The sequence below is a fragment of the Lepidochelys kempii genome, chromosome 3 (assembly GCF_965140265.1).
Source record: "Lepidochelys kempii isolate rLepKem1 chromosome 3, rLepKem1.hap2, whole genome shotgun sequence".
Taxonomy (NCBI): domain Eukaryota; kingdom Metazoa; phylum Chordata; order Testudines; family Cheloniidae; genus Lepidochelys; species Lepidochelys kempii.
In genome coordinates this window covers 105,668,856-105,690,912 of record NC_133258.1, presented here as the reverse complement: position 1 = coordinate 105,690,912, position 22,057 = coordinate 105,668,856, and the positions used below count along the sequence as shown (strand labels likewise).

Genomic DNA, 22,057 nt, shown 5'->3' with positions numbered 1-22,057 from the left:
CAGACTCCCTGGGCAGCTCTTATCTTAGCCCAGCTCCAGCATCCTGCCTGGCCAGGGGTTGAGGATTCAGTGGAAGAGGAGGAGCAGGGGCTGGGTTACGGAGGGGATGGGGCTCCTACATGTGTCCTGCTTTATGCCTTTTGAAAAGATGGTCACCCTTGTACTGCGGTGGCTACCCCATGCTGAAGTCTGTGCCACCATGTCCTCACTACCACCATTACCCACACCAGCTAAATGAAAGCCAGCGTGGGTATGCCTACCTGCATTGCAGTATCACACCTTCGTTTGTAATGTAGGTATACCCTTAGGTTCTGGTTTGCATGCTGTAGGGCATAGTGCTAAGTGTACCATGTTTAGTCCTACTGAAATATCAGTGGGACCACACCTGCTGGTAAGAACAATACCTGGTAGTAAATGTTTTCAGAATCAGACCCTTACAAAGGGTCAACACATGTCCAGTCCCTGAGCTCAGGGACTTCTCTCTTGGGGGCACAGAGGGGACACACAGTGCTCCAAAGGAAGGCAAGGCCATGGCTCTATCCCCTACCCACAGGCCTCTGGAGTAGGACCAATGCACAAGGGATAGTGCTGAATCCCTGGAAGTGAGGTAGCAGTGGGCATGGCATGCTCCCGCTGTGTGGTGTCCATCAGCTCTATCCCAGAGTTGTGCCTAAAACATACAATTAAGCCCTGAATAACAAGAGCTAAATCCTAAACAGGCAAAACTGCTAGTGACTGCAATGGGATGTTTGCTTGAGTAAGAGCTGATAGGATTTGGCTCAAAATGCAAATGCTTAAAACTGTAACTTAAATTCATTTGACATCATGTTTGATTCCCTAATTGCTAACCTTTACACAGAACATGGGCGTCTTGTAACACCCCCTTAGCTGACCTTCAAAACAACTCTAGGGAGATTTTTGGTACGTTGTATGTATGATGTATACGCATATCTAAAATACAAACCTCACAAAGCACTTTTGGGGGTGGGGGGGGAGGGGAGAGAAAAGCCATTTATTCCAGAACAAAAAAAGTTCATGAAGAGCAGAGTTAGTAATTCATAACAAACAGTTGAGTTGGATTAGAGTGATTTAGTTTTTCCGATGCTGACCAATTGGTGGGTATAAGCTGTGTCCACAGCAGTGAAAAATGCTGACTTATGAGATAATACAATTGCAGTCAGGCTTATGCTGTGCTGGGATGGACTAAAGAGACAGACAGGGTAGCCTTTTTTTTTTTTTTTTTAGTAAAGCATTATTTGGAATTGATTGGGTGGGGAGGTGAGAAATAGGGAGGTGTCATCAGTGCAGCTCAGAAATCAGTGGATTGGGTAGCAGTTTCCTGTAACAGCATGAGCTGGCCCATTGCCATGCTTCTCCGGCTGTGTGCTTGAATAGGGTTGACTGGGGAACAGCTGTACCTAGCGCTCTGTGTTGTGCTTGGGAAGCAGAACACTTCCTCTTCATGGAACTGCCTCAGAATGTTTTGTCTGAAAGGTGAGGGGTCTTCTTTGGCAAAGTTGTTGCTCTGGTTCTAGCCAACAGGACTGTGTTGTTTCATAGGGATACATTTTAGTGTTAAGATGGCAACTCCTTTAAAAACACTTACAACTTTGTGAGTTTATTCTGTGCAGAAATGAGAGAGGCATCAATTCATTGTTCCTTTTGTTCTTACGAGCAGGCAAAAGACCCACTGCTGCCTGGCTGGAATTCTCTGGTAGGGTACATGAGTGTTTGTCAGACAAAAGATCAAGCTTGCTGTCTGTGTGTCAAGTAAAGTTGGGTAGCTTAATATAGAGAATATTTCAAAGGGACTTAGTTGCATCACAGAAACTTTTGGAAGGGTTTATTATGTAAAGCTTGTGCACTGGTAATGCTGCATTGTGAGTTCAACAAGACTGTATCTCGATTTAATTATTTCCAAAATTGAATGGGATGTAATGAGTGCCTTGGGGGAAGACCGAAGGAAATTGGTTTTGTGTGTGTGTGTGTGTGTGTAAGTAAGTAATTAGGCTTTGTCAGATTGTGTTCCTGAAGGGAAGTATTTCCTCTCAGAATTACTAGTAAGTATTTCCTCAGAAATGATCTTGTTGCTACTGTCATAGTTTGCTCAGGGGTAGCTGCTGAAAGCTGGCTGAGCAAAGAGCTGTGGGGGGTGAAGCATTAGGGCTCTGACACAGATTCAGTTTTTCCATGGGAGAGAATAGTATTTGACGCACATTTGCTTTTCATTTGGTAAGAACTTCTTGTCCGTCTTTCAAAGTGGTAATATCAAAATATTGAATAAATTATACTTACTCGATACTACTACACATTTTTGTTACTTATTGTATCGCGGTGCCACTTGAAGGCCACAAAGATGACCTGGGCCCCATTGTGCTAGCACTGCATTCGGACATAACACAAAGAGCGTCCGTGTCCCCAGAATGTTAGGCCAATTAGTGTCATTATGTTTTCATAGTTTCTTGATGAAGTCTTAACTGGTTACAGAACGCTGTTTCACTATATGTTAGGTTCATCTTAAATTACACATCGGATATGCTGCTGCACACGTGCATGCGCTCAAAAAGTTGTGTTGTGCGCATTTTTTAAAAAAACTGTTTAAAACAAAATGGTTTCAATTCATGACATGAACGCTACTCAGCAGGCCGCTGGATTTTAAAAAACAAAACCCAGTGATTCTGAGCTGTTGATTGCGAAAGCATTAAATTATTATTTTATGCAGGATATTAAGTTCTTTGTTTCAGCAGTAACTATCTGGCATATGGGTAATATTTTTAAAAGCACAAAAGTCCCATTTCCAAAAGTATACTAAGCACTTAGGAGTCTGTCTCATTGACTGTGAATGAGACTTAGTCTTCTTAGTGCTTAAGCAGCTTTTGAAAATGGGACTAAAGCCCCTTAAAAAATTTACTGTCTACAGCATGTCTTGTGTCTAATGCACAGAAGTTAGAATGTCTTTTTTTTTTTTTAATACAGTAAAGGACTGCAAGTTCTGAATGTCCCTTGATTTTTAAACAATATTTATGTAAATGCCAAATGCAAGGGAAAATGTCTCAACATATGAAATGCATTTTTATAAGGTTTTTTTTTTAAATATACAATTTGGTAACTATAAGATTCAGAAGGGTAGTTAAGTTGTATATAACTTAACCTTTGAGTATATGGCTATAATGGCTAAATGTTGAAATATTAACCGTACATTTGTGATAAATGTTATGGCATCTGTCACATTCAGGGTTGCAATCCAGACCAGTGAGGGTTTAGGTCTGGGCCAGGCCGTTGCGGCTGGATTTGGGTCTGGGTCACCATGGCTCAGTCTGGGCCTGGCCGTGCCACACGGGCTAGGTTTGGGCCAAGGTAGGGGCGCTCCGGCCGCAGCATAGTTGGGTTCGGGGGGCTGCCCCGGCCACAGCAGATCCAGGCTGTGGCATAATTGGGGCTGCCCTGGCCATGGCAGGTTGGGGCTGGGGGAGGGGTGCCCCGGCAGTTCCCCGGGCAGGTTCCCTGAAGCGCTTGCACAGTGCTAAATAGGCTGCTGAGCAGCTTACAGGGAACTTAGCTGGTAACCACATTTCAATCAAATTCACCATGATACGATTGACCAGTGAGTTTTCAAATGATACCTCACGAGGCATATTTTGTACAAAGATTATTATAGTAGTGTGTGGGGTGTGAATACAGGGGTTTATATGGTGACAACACCATCATCAAAATTTGTACTGTATGCATGTGTTATCTTAGTCATTGTGGTGACAAGATGGGCTTCCTGTCTTTCCCATTCCAGTTACGTTTGTTGACTCTGGTCTCTCTCCTCTTCTCTGTATCCTCCCTAGAAAGTGGTATTGTAGTGCCATTTTATCATCATGAGGGATGTTCTCTACTTCCTAAAATAATTCTGAAATCAATAATTTAAGTAAAAGCTACACTATGCTGGTTTTAGTTTATGTTCATGTTTATAACCCACAGTTATAACTTGGAAGTACAAGTCTCTAATTTACTTTCACCTCCCCCAATTTTTTTTTTAGTAATTCCTGTTCGATTTATCCTAATCGTTGTACTTAGCTGCAGTTTTGGATATATTGTTAAATCAAGATACAGTAGAATGAGGGGAGACTGAGAGGTGGGTTTGTTTTCTGTCTCTTAAACAGTGCAGCCTGTTTGTCCTGTGGGTATTCATTTTGTTTTGTTTTCAGTTCAGAAAGCTCTAGGACCCTGGTTCTTAACCTGGGATGCATGCAGCCCCTGGGGGTGCGGGATGCCCTTTCTGGGGGTGTGAGACATGCCAGATTTTTTTAGAAGGTAAATCATCAAAAACACAAATTAAGCACAGGCACGTAAGTACAACTACTTTGTTTAATCAAACCTGTGTATTTATTAACATTATACATTTTTAATGATTACTGTAATATACAAACAAAAAATATATCTAGGTTTAAAGAACTTGCCTACTTCAACGAGAACATATTTTGAAAACCAAAGGGGTTCAGGCTGCAGTAAAGGTTAAGAACCACTGCTCTAGGAGAATTGTTTGTTTTTATTTGCATGTTTCTATGCCTAGCAACTCCTGTGTTGCTGTGCAGTAGGAGTTTTCTTCAGTCTCTGGTTTTGATTAGCATTCTTGCTTAGATGAATCAGTTATTAATGTCTGTGTATGCTTTGAATCATGTGTGTACTTGTGGGGGCTGTTTGGCACTGAAATCCTCCATCTGAACTTGGGCTTACCACATCTTTATGGTCTTGGGTTCAGCATCCCTCTAATTTATTGTCTTTTTCTTCTTTTTAACTATCATTTGTGCTCACTTTACCATTATCCTTGCCACCCATGTGCAGCCACCATGTCAGTATCAAAAGAAAAGGCACACAGTACCCTTCAGAACTACCATCAATTTGGAATTGGTCTGGCAAAGGACACAGTTCAGACAGTAGACCTGCATCCTCATGCCTAGAGCCCTGCGGGCTACAAAATTTGTATCTACATCCAATCTGCGATCTGCAAAAATGATTCGCGGATATCTGCAGATTTGCAGGGCTTTAGTTATGAAATTTGGATCCACATGCATCCACGATCCGCAAAAATGATCTGCGGGTAAAAAGTGGATATTCCCAGATTTGCAGGGCTCTACTTATGTCCCCATGAACCAGAATGTATTTCCTCTAGATGTATCTGAGCTTTCCAGCATCAAGGAGCATTAGTTCTGAAATTGCTTCTGCATCTTAATGTCCCATTTGGAAGTGCCAGGTGCTACTTCAGTCTCTGGGATTATTGGAAACATATGATGATACATTAATGTAAATATTATTGCCGATAGACTGAACCAGATCTTGTATAGATGTATACTTATGCAGGGCAGAAGCTGGGATGTTTTATTTCTCTTAAAAGCTTGGACTGGAGAGATGGATATCTAGAAACTAAATCTATTTTAGTCCTTAAGAGTTAATATCAGGAAGGGTCATGAGCATCAGCCTCCATACATTGGCATGTGCTGAAAAGTGAACTCAGACTTTTTTGCCTAGGAGCTCTTTTGGTTCTTTGCAGAAGTTCATAGTTTCACAGAAGGCAAATAGTGCCAGAAATGCTGTAAAGCGGGTACCTGCTATGCCTGCTGTTGAGAAGTGTTTTCCATATCTGTGCACCTCTTACAACTGTGTATTTGGTGGGGGAAGTTTTTCATACCAATAATAGCAAGGAGTTATGTTAGAAACTATTTATGAAAAATCCTGGGCATGCGGGTTGTTGCTCCCTAGAGGAGAGTTCCATGCTGTAAATACAGATTTTAAAAAAATAATAATAATTAAAGATCACAGGCCTGCTCACCAGTTGTCTTGTGTGTGTTATGCATGTAAAGACATTCCTTGGATTCTTTTCTTGGCAACGTTCTCAGAAAATATCTGATGTTTAGAATCAGAAGCAGATTTTCTCTGATGTCTTGAAACAAATGCATTTTCCAAGTTGAGCCATGCAAGTGACAGTATATACATGCGATTGCTTTTTTTCTATTTCATGTCTTTCCTTTTTTTTCTTTTCTTTATATATACAGCAGCAAATCAGAAGAGAGGGAGGGAAGTGAGGAAATTTGTAGTCAATTAAAGAGACAGTGCCGTCTGCCTATAAGATTCCAGTCAAAATTTAAAACTGTTTTTATTTAAAACTAGGAAACCAACTGGTTAGTGTGTGTGTGTGTGTGTGTTCATTTAACATGAATTCAATTTTTATTTCCATCTTGGACTTTTGAAGTCCTGTATGTATGGTGCATTTTGTGAGTCATATAGATCCTTTTAATAATGTACAGTGACTATGAGGGCACTAAAGTAGAGTCTCCCAACAGTGGAACAAGCAATCTTAATAAATATGTTGAACATAATTCAGACATTTCTATATTTAAATGGTCTTTTTCTTGAAATCATTTTGTTGCCTTTTATCTCACTGTTCCAGGTCTTCTAGCATCAACTTTGGTATTTGTGAGTAAAGTGATGATTATCAGAACTGTTGCTCCATGGTGGACTCTAGTTACTATAGAGAGTGAATGGAATTGTAAAGCACTAACAATTCAGAATCATGCATTATTTGTCTAAGCTCAATATTTACTTTGCTCCTTAGCAGAAGTTGTTTCCTCCTAAATAAGTGATATGTTATGGCAAGCATAGGTGCTGGAGGGTGCGGCCACACCCCTAGGCTTGAAGTGGTTTCCATCATATACACAGTTTGGTTCAATGGCTCTCAGCACCCCTACTGTATACATTGTTCCAGCGCCCCGGATGGCAAGACACTCTTTATGGTTATGATTCAGCAGAGTTTGATAGCCAAGATGTGGTTCTTTAGTTCAGGGGCTCTCAACCTTTTTCTTTCTCAGGCCCCCCTCAACATGCTATAAAAACTCGAGGGCCCAGTGCGGGGTGGGGGGAACCGGGGCTCCAGAGCTGGGCCCTTGGGCATAGGTGTAGTTTGACTTCTGTTTTGGGGGGCAGGAGCCAGCAAGGCTTGGGCCAACTCCGCACAGCAGGGTCTAGGAAGGCAACGCTACCTCCACTCCCTGCCTCACCTCAGCAGGCCATCCAGCCTGTCTGGGTTGTGCGTGGTGGGGGTTTAGCTCAAAAAGTTTGAAAACTGCTCAGGGTAGCTAGGGGCTGTGTGCCAGTAGGCTCCCCTGTGGTCACTGCTCTCCAAGGGCTCTGCTGGCCACAGAGCGCCTGGGCGGCTCTTACTGGCTGCGTGAGCTGAGGAGCAGCCACAACTCTGGGCATTAGTAGCAGATCGGGGAATGCGGTAGCTGTCTGCTTCATGACACCAGCCAGAGCAGCTGCTGCCCGACTCCGTGGAGCTTCCCGCCTCTGATTTGGCCGGGGGGTTGCGGGGAGAAGCCCTCTGGGGCGGGGAGAGGAGGAAAGGGGTGTGTGTAGCTATACCAGCAAATCTGCCTGCAGCTACAGGTGCAGCTTATGCCAACAGAAGAGTGTTTTCCGCCAGTATAATTTACATCAGTGCCCTGAACAAAATAATATATATTTATAAAAGCTTACACCAACTGTTTGTTTGTTATAACTGAGTCTACATCAGCACTCTAGCAGTCATAGCTGTGTTGGTCAGGGATGTGACTGCTTTTATTTTCCACGCTGCTAAATGAAACAGCGATACCAGCAAAACTTTTCAGTTTACATCAGGCCCTGGTCTAACTCTCAACAGGGCATCTATGTCAATTCCAAGATGAAAGCTGGTTGCCACAGAGCAATAGAGAGCAGTCTACCCGAAACAGCCTGGCCCAATGGTCCAGGGGTCAGATCTTGAGAAGAGAGGTCTCTTGTCTGTCAAAGCAGAACATTTTCGTTAAAAAAATAAACCCAACATTTTAAATGGAAAAATTTAAAATAGTTGTTGGTTAAACAACGAAAGCTTCACTTTTTCATGCTGGAAGGAACAGAGGGCAGGGCATGGCATATCAGGAAAGGTTAAAAGAGCTAATATGTGTAGGTTGGCTCAATGAGTATGTGACGTAGCTGTCTGCCATATTTCTATAGGGTCTGAATACCAAAGAGGGAGGGAAATTGTTTGTGGTACCTGGAGTAATGGAGTGAATTTGAATGGAACACAAGGACAATTTAGGTTGAAATAACCGGGGGGGAGGGGGGGATCTCAGGGAAATCAGTTAGGTTGTGGAATAGTATCCTAACAGAAATGTTGAAAGCCCCACTTAACTACTGTTTTTTATATTACAGTAGCACTCAGGGGCTCCAGTTGAGATCAAGACTCCATTTTGTTAAGCATTGTACGAATGCAGAGTAAAACATAGTCCTTGCCTCAGAGATCAGACTGGACTGACTGTGGGAGGGAAGGGGAAACAGCATGGAGAGCTGAAGTGACTTTCCAAAGGTCATGTATTAAGGCAGTAGCAGAGCTGAGATAAAACCTACATCTGCCCTATTCACTAGCCTGCGCACCCTTTGTCATTTGCCTCTTGATTCATTTAACAGCAGACTGGACAAAGTACCAAATAAAAGCTTCAGATAGATACTGGAAATTACAAGCTGGTTACAAATATAACTGAATCAGCGGAAACAGATACAAAAATGTTTGCAGATTTTAGTTTAGACGGCACCTTCACAGTGTTTCCTAACCGCAAGGCTAAATACTGGGCCATGTTCATGATACCCATGAAATAAGTAGGGCCCAGTCCTGAAGACTCTAGATAGGCAAAACTCTTCTTGGTTTGAACCTGTAAAGGAGATATTAACTGCTGCCCTTCAGAAAGGCTGTTTTAAGTGTCCTACAGAATATTTGTCATAAGGCCAGTGAGATACATGCTGCAAATATTTTATGTAATTCTTACACTTCGAGGGAAGCTCACTGAAAAAACAAAAGGCATCACACTGAAATATATAAACATACATGTGAGAGACTAATTAAATATATTGCTTGCATTGCTGTTCTCACTCTCCCCTGCTCCCACCAGGTGTCGGAGACATAAAAAGCTGCACAACATGATAAATTTGATGAAAAAGATAAACTGAACTATAGTGCATGTTCATAAAATTGTGCTGCTTCTGAAAAAAGGTTCCAATTATTTCAGGGCCTAGGGGCGGCAAAATCATTAATCCGCCACTGGGTGAAAGAAGGCAGTATGGGCCAGTATGGCGTACCGGTAAAAAGTGGCTGCTGGTACCAGCCCCTACAGCTGACTTTAAAGCGCTGCTGTGGCAGCACTTTAAGGATCTTGCTTAAAGTGCCACTACGGAAGTGCTTTAACGTCGCTGCCCTGCTAACGGGGGTGCTGGGGGGGGCACAAAAGGGGCAGCGATGTTAAAGCTCTGCCACGGGTCCTTTGAGTCACCGCTGGAGCCCCGGGTGGCTCAGACCAGGCAGCGCGGATGGGCTGGCTGGGGGACGCTGACCCCAAGCCCCGCCCCTTCCACCTGAGGCCCCGCCCCTTGGGGGGTGGAGCTGGAACTGGCCCCGTACTGGTAAGAGTTCAATTTCACTTTCACCCCTGAATACACGATAGGTCATTTATTTGGAACAGTCTGACATTTATCACCAGAGGACAACAGATGTTTTATCTTTTGTAGATATGTAAAAAAGAAAACTTCTGTGCCAGTTATGAAAGCAAAATACGAAGATTAAAAGAGGGAGGAAAAGAAATAGCAATAAAAACAAACCAATTAAAAAGAGCTGAACTTCAGTGTTGAAGTTCTGTTTCACTAAATTTCGTGTTCATCAGAAAAACCCGTAAGTAATTTTTGACATCTCCTCAACAGCAACACCAGCCTTCACCATAGATGGCGGTGAATAAGGCAAAGCTAGAAGAGTACATACCGTATACAGCACTGGTAATGCTATACTTAAACAATGCAAAGTAATGACTTAAATGCTTGAAAAGCCTGTGAAGATATTTATAGGCTTATTTAAAGTATGTGTATGCTATTTCACAGAGTACTTCTGTATTAAATTCTTTCAATATTTATGGATCCTGTCAGCTGTACATATCATTTTTCTTGCATATTTTAGTGTATTCTCTAGCATGCACTTTTCTTCTTTAAAATAGGGAGTGTTGGTGTCTAGCTGCAATTTAACAGAAATCCACTGCCCCCTGTTGAGCAGCAAAGCAACATCTATCCTGTCTTGACAGCTCACCATCTGCATTTAATTTTTTTTTAAAAATAGAGATGATTAAAACATTGGCAGATGAAGAAAAACAAAAGTGAAGTAATGAGAACATGGGACCCTCCTACAGATCATTCAGCGACCACCAGTTCCTCTTCATAGTGGCAGTATTGTGTGAACCCTGGTAGCAATGGTTGGAGCGCTATAGTTTAGACTTAAGTTCAGGTAGTCACTGGCCTTTCTAAGAACCATATTTTCTGTGCTCAGAGCAGGTCTTCACAGAGCAGTGCCTGGCACCTTTCCGATAGTAAAAGTCCAATAGGTGTGGCTGAAAAAGGGGTGAGAAGCATCACAGTTCAGGGCAGCATGTATTCCCCTTCTGTGGTCAAGCAAGGCCACCCGCTTTTAGGTGCCAAGCCCCTCAGCCATCACCTTTCTTGGGTGGAGACCTGCATCTCTCTTCCCTCCTGACCAGGGTCTATACAGGCTGTATAATTCCCTCCCTATACCATGAGTTCCCCAACGAGGCAGACTGCATAAGCAGACCTGTTGTCTTGTGACCAGGACATGGGTGGTCATGACTAGTGGCTGAAGTAGGAGTCAGGTCTTGTGATTAGCCCAGAAGTCGGTAAGCCTGAAATCAGATGTCAGTGCCAAGGGGTCAGATGTTAGGATCTGAGCCAAGGGGTCAGAACTGGGTTACCTGGAGTGAGGCAAGGTAGGGCCCAAGGCTGGGGCTATTGCAGCTGTGGGCAAATGCTTTGAGCAGCCATTGAACAACTGCTGCTGTTTCTGCTGGGCTTAAGAGCTGGTATGCTGACTTTTCCAAGCAATCAGGCCAGCTGCTCTTGTCAGGTTGCCTGGAGACTGACTCTGCTGCAGGCCCCGATTCGTGACACCTGCTTCGCTTTCTTGTCAGATGCTATAAACAGCGTAATTAATTGTACACAGTTGGAGTTACCACACAACACTTTCTAAGCAATTGTATTATTCTTAAGGTGAAACCATATGCTGGTTAAAACACAGGAACCAAATGGTAGGAATAGGTGCAGTTTTCAGAATGGAGAGAGGTAAATAGTGGTGTCCCCAAGGGATCTGTACTGGGTCCTGTGCTATTCAACATATTCATAAATGATCTGGGAAAAGGGGTTAACAGTGAAGGGGCAAAGTTTGCAGATGGTACAAAATTGCATAAGACAGTTAAGTCCAAAGCAGACTGTGAAGAGTTACACTGAACTTGGTGAATAGGCAACAAAATGGCAGATTAAATTCAAGGTTGATAAATGCAAAGTAATGTTTATTGGAAAACATAATCCCAACTATACATACAAAATGATGGGGTCTAAAATAGCTGTTACCACTCAAGAAAGGGATCTTAAAGTCATTATGGATAGTTCTCTGTAAACATCTGTTCAGTGTGCAGCAGCAGTCAAAAAAGCTAACAGTGTTAAGAACCATTAGGAAAGAGAAAGAGAAGATAGAAAATATCATAATGGCACTATATAAATCCACGTATGACAGAATCATAGAATATCAGGGTTGGAAGGGACCTCAGGAGATCATCTAGTCCAACCCCCTGCTCAAAGCAGGACCAATCCCCAATTTTTGCCCCAGATCCCTAAATGGCCCTCTCAAGGATTGAACTCACAACCCTGGGTTTAGCAGGCCAATGCTCAAACCACTGAGCTATCCCTTCCCCCATTTCAGGTTGGTCACAGAGACCCCCTTGGGACTGTCACCTCATGTGCTGAGACTGCCTCTGAATCCATTTTCCCTGCCAGCTTGGGACTTCAGAACCCTGTCTTGTTGAGCCAGACACGCTAGCCTGCTGCAAACACAGACCCAAATCTGAACCTGAACCACGTCCCCCAAAAGCTGCAGACTTAGCTGAAAACAGCTTAAGAAGTGCTCCTGTCCCAGATACCCAGTTCCCAATGGGATCCAAACCCCCAAATAAATCTGTTTTACTCTGTATTAAGCTTATACAGGGTAAACTCATAAATGGTCTGCCCTCTATAACACTGATAGAGAGAGATGCACAGCTGTTTGCTCCCCCAGGAATTACTTACTTACTCTGGGTTTAGTCATAAGCAAAAAGTGATTTTATTAAATATAAAAAGTAGGATTTAAGTGGTTCCAAGTAATAATAGACAGAACAAAATAAATTACAAAGCAAAATAAAACAAAAACAGGCAAGTCTAAGCCTCACACAGTAGAAAACTAAATGCAGGTAAATCTCACCCTCAGAGATGTTCCAATAAGCTTCTTTCACAGACTAGACTCCTTTCTAGTCTGGGCCCAGTCCTTTCCCTGGTACAGTCCTTGTTCCAGCTCAGGTGGTAGCTAGGGGATTTCTCATGTCTGCAGCCCCCTTTGGTCTGTTCCACCCCCTTATATAGCTTTGGCATAAGGCGGGGATCTTTTGGCTCTTTGGGGCCCCACCTCTCCTCTTAAATGGAAACCCCCCAGGTTTAAGATGGATTCCAGTGCCAGGTGACATGGTCACATGTCCTGTGAGACCCCAAGCTTTCATTCTTCCCTGCCTGACTCACAGGAAGGCTTGCAAGTAAACAGAGCCATCTACAGTCAATTGTCCTGGTTAATGGGAGCCATCAAGATTCCAAACCACCATTAATGGCCCACGCTTTGCATAATTACAATAGGACCTCAGAGTTATATTTCATATTTCTAGTTTCAGATACAAGAATGATACATTCACACAAATACGGTGACCACACTTAGTAGATTATAAGCTTTGTAATACCTTACAAGAGACCTTTTGCATGAAGCATATTCCAGTTACATTATATTAACACTCGTTAGCATATTTTCATAAAATCATATGGAGTGCAAGTCACACCATGATACACCCACATCTTGAATACTGCATGCAGTTCTGGTTGCTGTATCTCAAAATAGATACATTAGTAATGTAAAAGGTACAGAGGTGCGCAACAAATATGATTAAGGTATGGAACAGCTTCCATACAAGAAGAGATTGGGACTGGGACTGTTCAGCTTGGAAAAAAGACGACTAAGGGGGGCATATGATAGTGTTCTATAAAATCATGAATGGAGAATGGAGAAAGTGAATAAGGCAGTTTTATTTACCCCTTCACAGAACACAAGAACCAGGGGGCTCACCCAGTGAAATTCATAGGCAGCAGGTTAAAAACAAAGGAAAGAAAATGGTTTGTCCCACAATGCACAGTCAGCCTGTGAAACTTGTTGCTAGGGAATTGTGTGAACGCCAAAAGTATAACTGGGCTATAAAAAAAACTAGCTAAGTTCATGGAGGATAGGTCCATCAATGGTTATTAGCCAAGATGGTCAGGATGTAACCCCATTCTTTGGGTGTCCCTAAGCCTCTGACTGCCAGATGCTTGAACTGAATGACTGGGGATGGATCACTTGATGATTGTCCTGTTCTGTTCATTCTCTTGAAAACATCTGGCATTGGCCACTGTCAGAACACAGGCTGATGGGCTAGCCCAGGGATCGGCAATGTTTGGCTCGCGGTCTGCCAGGGTAAGGCCTCCCACTGGCCATGGTTTGTCACTCCAGGCCAATGGGGGCTGTGGGAAGTGGCACGGGCTGAGGGATGTGCTGGCTGCTGTGTTTTGCAGCACCCATTGGTCTGCACCGGCGAACCGCGGCCAGTGGGAGCTGCAATTGGCCGAACCTGTGGACGCGGCAGGTAAACAAACCGGCCCAGCCTGCCAGGGGGCTTACCCTGACGGGCCGCATGCCAAACATTGCCCATCCCTGGGCTAGATGGACCATCAGTCTAACCCAGTATGGCTGTTCTTATGTTCTAATAAGCTTACCAGAGATCACTCACAGCTCCCAACAAGGGCTCAGGCAATTGAGCAGTCCTTCAACCCCACCAGAGGTTTTTTGTGGTTACAAGTTCATAACAGCTGTTAGCTCAGAACCAGCACCTCCATGAATCTGTGAGGCACTCCTTTATACAGTGTGGGCCTCACATCATGGGATCCTGGGAACAGATAATCAAATTGCAATCACCCTCTCCTACATATTTCCCAGGAATTCCACTTCACATGTATTGTCCCAAAAGTTCATTCTTACCTGCCACATTGTTCAATATACTGCTTTCATCATCCAGACCCACAATAATACATAACCTTTGCATTTAATACAATGAACTCCAGAGATACTTAAACTTAATTCAGTAAGATCTCTCAAAGATATTGTGGGAAATTGCCATATCTGTCACAAGAAAGTTGAGGAATTTTAGCAAAATTTCCTAGTGAAGACCTGGTCAAATGTTTGTATAGCTGAACCAGAGCTTCCTTTAGTTCAAGTGATGGGATTTATGCTTGGTGAAATCTATATGAATTCTATATTTTCTCAGTGACAAAATCCTGGATAGTCCATATTGTATCCTGTAGTGATGATAGTGAGTTTTTCCGACTCTGTTACAATTTCGACTCTTGTGCTGGTATTTGTATACTTATGTGAAAGAGATGTTTGCAGCCCAAATAATGAGGGAACTCCATTATTTTCTTAATTTATTGTTAACATGAGCAAATGGGATACTGTAGCCATGAATGCTTAATTTGTATTTTTTTATTAAATACATTTCAATCGAGCTTTCATGTTATCTAAATGCACCAATGCATTAGTAAGTCTGCTTTTGTTTCCTGATGCCACAGTTGCATATATCAGATGAAAATTCAAGATCACAATAAAGTTTTAGTTTTTGTTGCTAGCAACCAGTATATGCATGATTGCTGCAGCTCTTTGTGGGTGGGGTGTTTTTCACCATCAGGTGCTCATTGTGCATCCACTGAAAAGCAGTAACTAATGACTGAGGGGAAGGGACTTAGGGCTTGCTTCAGTCTTTTAGCTCCTGGCTGGTATGAGGAAGAAAACTGAGGTTGAGAGTGGGAGGATAAAGGGATCCGAACCGAGACTAAAGAAAAGAAAGTGTCCATATAAGACATGTGGCTGTTTTAATCAAACTTAAAGAATGAAGTAAATTTTTCATATACTTGCTGTTCGGTTGGGTGGTGTGAACTTTATAAGGAGTGGAGTCATTTCTCTTTATTTATTTTCCCTTCTCAGGACTGTGCACTTTAATTTTTTTTTTTTTTTTTAAAGATAGCTTTGAATCCCCTAGCTTTACTTTTTGCAATTTTAGTTATTTTACCTTTCCGTATGGTGGCTTTACCACATAGTAAGGCCCTAATCCTGCAATTAAAACAGCACGTGGGCAGATTGGCAATAGGCTTTTCTATGGGTACAGCAGTCTGCCAGCACACTATGAGCTGTGGGATTGGAGCCTACATACTTGGGCCCAGATTTTTAAAGGTATTTAGGCATAGATTTAAATTAAGATAGGGCTTAAAGCAATCAGAAAAATTCACATTTGTGCGGATGCTGCTGCATACTTACTTTCCACTTAGGGATGGGCATGTGCTAACTGGGAATTTGTGTGAGTACATGCTTAATTATGTGCACCTGCAGATTTGCACTCTGGAAAGTGCATATCTGTAATGACAATATGTAATGTCAATACCTCCCACGCCTCCATTGGATTGAACTCAAGCCATTCAGCTCCAAACCCCAAACTACTTTAGCTACATCAGTAACTCCATTAGCTGACAGCAATAGTGGGCCCTAATCCTCTGTAAACTGTTTGTTAGAAGGAAGCATTGTGCAAGCATGTCACAACCACACAAAATATGTACATAGTTGTGAGAAGACAAATGCATGTGAGTATGACCAAATGAAAGTCTGAATGACCAAAATCTAGCTCTGTATTTGAAGTGTTTATTCCATGGTGAAGTAAATGGCTTTAAAAAAAAGTCATTTGTTTATGTGCAGATCATTTATTTGTCGAAAGACTATGATTTTGGAAACGGTTACAGGCTGGTCCATGTCTCTTAGGGCTTGGCTACACTTGCGAGTTACAGCGCAATAAAGGAGTCCCGGGCGCACTAGCTCACTACCCGTCCATACTGGCAAGGCACGTAGAGCGCTCTGACTCCACAGATACAGCGCTGCTGGTACTCCACCTCGGCGAGTGGAATAATGTATGCTGCACCCCTGCTGGAGTGCCGCAGCGCCAGTGTGAATGAGGTGTTGCATTACTGCGCTCTGATCAGCCTCCGAAAACGTCCCATAATCCCCTGAAGTCAAGTGGCCACTCTTGTTGTTTTTGAATCACTGCAGGAATCCGGATATGCCCTTTGAAAGCTCTGTTTCTGACAGCCGGCTGCTTATCTGCTCTGAGACAAAGCAAGCCATTAGTGTGGAATGCTATGTGTCAGAGAGAGAGAGAGAGAGGCAGGGAGAAGGGAGGGGGAGAAGCTCTCTGAACTTACAAGACAGCATGCTGACATGCTCTCAGCCCCCCAAAAACCCACTCTCTCTCCCCCCACATACACACAACACACTCCCTGTCACACTCCACCACACCACCACCCCCCATTTGAAAAGCATGTTGCAGTCACTTGCATGCTGGGTTAGCTGCCCACAACGTACCGCTCCCAATGCCGCTGCAAGTGCCGCAAATGTGGCTACGCCAGTGCACTTGAAGCTGTCAGTGTGAACAGACTGCAGCGCTTTCCCTACTGCACTCTCCAAAGGCTGGTTTAACTCAAAGCACTCTGCATCTGCAAGTGTAGCCATGCCCTTAGTTGTGAGGCTTGTGTTGTAGGAGAAAAAAACCAAAAACCTACTCAAGCTGGATACCATTTTTTGTTCTTCTTTTCTTTTCTTTTTCTTTTTCTTTTTCTTTTCTTTCAGTAAGTATTTTGTGTGGGAACAAAAATTGTTAGAGAGTTTCCTGTAACCAGCATATTTTGAACTGGTGAGTCAGGTCTGTGTTGCCACAAGGAAACAAGTTTTTCGTATTTGGTACGTTCCTGGATTTTGAAAAAAATGCAATTAGTAACCTTGGAAGCGGGCCACTTAACTGTCAGCCTCACTTTTCTAAGAATACTGTGTTGTAGTTTACACTTAACCTGACTGGGGATTACAGAGGAATGTTTTCTGACTGGAAACCTTACCCACAAAAGCTCTAGAAAGAACTGGATTTAGCCCCCTCACTACATTGCATGTCTCCAGGGTTTTTAATTTTTGTAGTGGTTTTGCACGGTAGGAAGTACTCCTTACCCTCTGCCAGTTAACTTTAATTTAAAATGTGCCTGTTCAGTAGTATTTGGATATGTGGCTTTTTGAAATATGCTTCTCTACTCTTCTCTCTTTTTTCAAAAGATATAGTTGAATTTTTGTTTAACTTTTGAAAAGCTTTCCTTATTTACATGTTGGTGGATGGAGACATTTGGTACATTATGATTTTCTTGTTCCTCCTCCTCTAAAGGAACATTTTCACCTTGAATCCTAGTCCTTTTAGAACATGAGTTAAAAGTAGTTTATTACTTCTACTGAAAGTGCTAGCCCTCCTTATAAATCTCCCTTCCAATTTTTGTGGCTTTGCAATCACATTTTCCTAATATTTAACATATTCTTTCTTATCTCTTTCTGCAGAAATAATTTAAAATCTCCCCACCAAAAACAGGGCAGATTGTACAGAACCAGTGAAACTGACAATATGCAAGGTGCTGTCAGATGCAAAAGTAAACTGAAAATGACTTTTTTCTTCAACCTCTTTCAATTAAACTAATCAAATGGGTAAAGCATATGCAAACAGAAGCATGATTTTAAGATGATAGTGTCCCTTTAAAAACTATTTTCAAAATCTCTTCTCAGTCCCACATTGCCCAAATGTACACTTGTAGGATAACAGACCTAATAGGAAGCAAAGATATCCTTGTGATCAAAGCACTGGACTGGGACTGAACAAAGGAGAAGTAGTATCAATTGTCAGTTCTGCAACAGTCTTTCTGTGTGACCTTGGCCAAGACACTTAACATCTCTGTGCCTCAGATCCTCATCTATAAAATGGGGAATATTATCATTTGTCTTGTCTAGTTAGCCTACAAGCTCCTTGGAGCAGGGATCCTTTTTCTATTTTTTGTTACAGAACCTAATACAATGGGATGGGGCCTAGATCTCTAAGCAGTGAAGTAATACAAATAATTAATAATTTTTTTAAAAAAAGCTGGATCGGTGCTTCATTGTCAACTCAAGGATATAAAGTAAAATGAAAGCACTTGGTCCCAGTTTGAAAGAGTGAAAGAACTTAGATTCTGCAATGCAGATTCCCTTTGTAGCAGCTGGTCTGATGACTTTATGGAATAGTGTTATTTTCACATGATCTTACGACTTTTCCAAGTTCGTGTGAGCGTCATCTATAGAGAATTGGTTTGCTTGTAAAAACAAAAACAAAAAACAATTTAGGACAAAATGAAAGCTGCAAGAGGTAGACAGCCTGCGTATATATTACATGGGCTAAGGGCAGACATATTTCTGTCCCTCCCCTCCATTCATGTAAAACAAATCATGCAGAGGCAGTGGCTTAAGAATTGGATGGAAGAAGAGGCACAGTATAACAAGTATGTTGGTCTTCGTGTTCAGCATCAAATCTGCTTTTCTCTGTCTTCTCAATGCAGTTGATTTTATTGGGCTATATATCAAGGTTAAACTCCTATAAGAAAATGCACAGCTGCATAGATTTGAGGAGTTTGACCTAATTTCTGCATCTTGTTTTGTTGTTTGGTGTAGTCTGGAGTAAAATAATTTGGTCTTACATGGGTGGATTGGGTTTATTGGAGAGGAAGTTAGTCGCTGAAACAGTAACATAAGCCACATCCTAGAATGGTTGGTGAGCTATCCTTTGAGAATAAGTTATTCTGAGTTGCATTTTTCAATTTTGTTTCCTCCTTTATTGTTAGCAAAAATGACCAGATTGATTAATGTTCCTATTGGCAGAAGAAGAATGGGATAGCATCAAACAAAGATATCTTGACCCATCTGCTGACACCTTATATTACTTTAAAAGTTCACAACCTACAAGGTTGTTACACTAAAATAATTATCTCAGAACACTATGAGCTTTTGATGCTATTACAACAAAGCCTCATGATAGGCTGCAATATTTTAACCTATTGCTGAACTGAAATTTAAATGTTTTAATTTTCAGAAACTATGTGATTTAATGCACTGTTGTTCTAGATCAGCAAAGCTTCTGTTACCTTTGGCAAACTTATCTCACGTGTTTGGAACAAGTTGCTAACCCTGAAGACAAAGGTGTCTATTTATCAGGCTTGCATCCTTAGTACTGTCCTTTATGGTTATGAAAGTTGGGTTATATAATCCAAGCAGGAGTGGATATAGAACAGTTTTCACCTTTGCCCTCTTAGAAAAATCCTTGGAGTTACTGGGGTACCAATGCGCCACCAATAACGAGATCCTTGAGAGAACCGGCCTACAGTCTGTGCAGACTATGCTGGATGTTCACAGACTTCACTGGTTGGGACTTGTGGAGTGCATGTCTTAAGATCATCTGCCGAAGGCTGTGCTCTGTGGCCAACTTAAGAACTGCCTGAGATGCAGAGGAAGGCCAAAACTCCAATATAGCGATAAGGTCAAGCAAGGACTCAAGAAAATCAGCATTCTCATTGACAATTGGGAAAATCCTGACCACAATCGTTCAGATTGAAGCCACTGGGTTAAGACTGGTGCAGTCACTGCAGGAAGCCATCAGAGAGCCCAGGCTGAGGCCCACAGGCCAAGCCAGGAAGCAGAGTGTAGACCTGTAGCCACTGTGGAAAGATTTGCCACTCGTGCATCGGGCCCTTTTCCCATACCATGGCTAAGCTCCATTGATGGAACGATTTTGTCATGTCTCCTTTCATCTGTCAAGATGCTGAATGGCCATATAACACATTCTGTATAAAGAAAAGGAGTACTAGTGGCACCTTAGAGACTAACCAGTTTATTTGAGCACAAGCTTTCACGAAAGCTTATGCTCAAATAAATTGGTTAGTCTCTAAGGTGCCACTAGTACTCCTTTTGTTTTTGCGAATATAGAGTAACACAGCTGCTACTCTGAAACCTGACATTCTGTATAGTATTTAGAAGAACCATGGTCCTTTGCCAGAAGACCATAGAATAATTCTAACAGTTTGATATGGAATAAACTTTATTTTCTAAAATCCTGTTTTCTTTGAATTTTTATATTAAATTTCCTCTCTTGAAATATTCACCGTCAGTCTCTCATATCTTTCTCAACAGCCCACCACAATTAGTCTTTCCATATAAAGTTTAAGATGACAATTCCAACAAACTGTAAAACAGTTTTAAAGTCTTATTTACTACCTAAGGCCTAACAATACAGTCTGCCTTGACTGAGGGACAGTGTTTCGTTACACTGCCTCAAGAGCAGACCAGCGAACAAATTGTTAGTAACAAGTCATAATTCAGTGCCTTGTTCCCTTTTTGCTTGTAGGAAGGGAGGGGAAGAAATCTGCACCAGCCTACGACAAGGCTCAGGCTACTTCTGCCTCCATGCTTCCTTAGTTGAGCTTGCTGGCATGGTGGGGGTGGGGAACATCAAGGCTCTACACATTCCCCAGTCCCGCACAGGAAGTAGAATAATGGCCATGCAGAATCTGCTCTTTCCCTATGCTGTGACCCACAATGTGGGTAACTTGTACAAGGGAGATAGAGGATGCCATTTGATCCAGACATGGACTTTCTAAGCACAACAGGTTGCCAGGGCGTCTAATTATATTGATGCTTCCAACCTCCTTATGTTAAGGGGGAAAAGATCCCCCTGGATCTTAGGTGGTAGTGAGTACTCACAGTTGAGCTACCCATTGCCCAGACCACCTTGGAAGGCCCATCTTCTTGCCCCTTCCCCTCCTTCCATCTTTGTAGGTCCTTGTCTCCCAAGTCCAGAGATGGACAGCCAGTCTTTATCTTTCAGTCACACCAGGGAATTGGCTCATGCTACCTCTATAGCTTTTGTTTCTGACTGTGGTCTCTCACAGCATCTCTATTCCTCAACAACTGTGTGACTGTCTCATCCACAGATAGGGTGGCAGTCATGGGACTGAGTTAGCCAGTTTTCTTGGCAGTCAGCCTATGTTTATGGAACTCACTTGTTGCGGAGATCAAAATGATTGTGATTCCCACCATTTCCAGAACAATACGTAAAGCTCACTCCTTTCCTAGAACGATAACTACTGATATAGGGGAAGAAGAAGGGAGTATTATATTATTTGTTGGATTGAGCCATTTGGATTTTATCTTTTTGTTAGGTGCTTAGATATGATGGAGATGAGAGCAATATAAATAGATATAATTAGCTTAATCCATTAATGTAATTTTTCCATCATGAAACACTGACCGTTCAATCAGAGGTTATAGGTATAAAAGTGACAAATCAATAGGAGCTGATAGAGCATATTAATATAATTATCTCATCTCCAAGAAATGTGTCCATATAACTCTTGATTCTAAACAATTCACATTTTTACCTACTAAACACTGGACAGAAATATATTGCTCTTATGGGGTTTGACTGTTTATTTTGGAATGAAGTACTGCTAACTTGGACTGCTGCTTACCAGATTTATCTTTCCTTTGTTAATAGCTGCACATATTTTTGTCGTTGCCCTTGCTGAAGGAATTAGATGCCCCACTCTGCCAGGATCTATAAATAGTAGAGCTAATCTACTTCTTCTTTCCAAACACACTTTTTTTCCCTCCTCTGGACAGTTATAAAGTATAGGTACAGTAAGCAGCTAATTCTGCCAGTTTGTCTCAGAGATGTGGTTCTCCAATAATTGAGATATTAAATAATATAATACTTTAGATTTGCAAAGAATACTGTGTTTTCTGCTGTACCACTATTGCTTAAAATAATATTATTTATTGATATAAGGTATTATTCAAGACCAAGTAATGTACTTTATTGTTATATTTCTAAAGTTCAGGTTTTCACGTGTTTCCAAGATGGAATTGGAACTGTTACACTGAAACAAATTTATGATGGGAGGGGGGACGGATTTACCACATGCTTACCAG

At 42.1% G+C, this 22,057-nt stretch overlaps 1 protein-coding gene across 8 annotated transcripts in view; it reads left to right on the top strand.

Annotated features, from left to right (window-relative positions):
* Nucleotides 1–22,057, top strand: part of NHSL1 (NHS like 1) — a 258,143-nt gene that overhangs the window by 130,303 nt on the left and 105,783 nt on the right. Inside the window, exon 1 of one of the 8 annotated variants that reach the window (XM_073337457.1) lies at nucleotides 1,452–1,494. The exons of the other annotated variants lie outside the window; for them this stretch is intronic. Coding sequence (XP_073193558.1) covers nucleotides 1,479–1,494 — 16 coding nt within the window. The 5' untranslated portion in view covers nucleotides 1,452–1,478. Of the gene's footprint in view, nucleotides 1–1,451; nucleotides 1,495–22,057 lie in introns of those variants that run through there. 8 annotated transcript variants of the gene reach the window in all.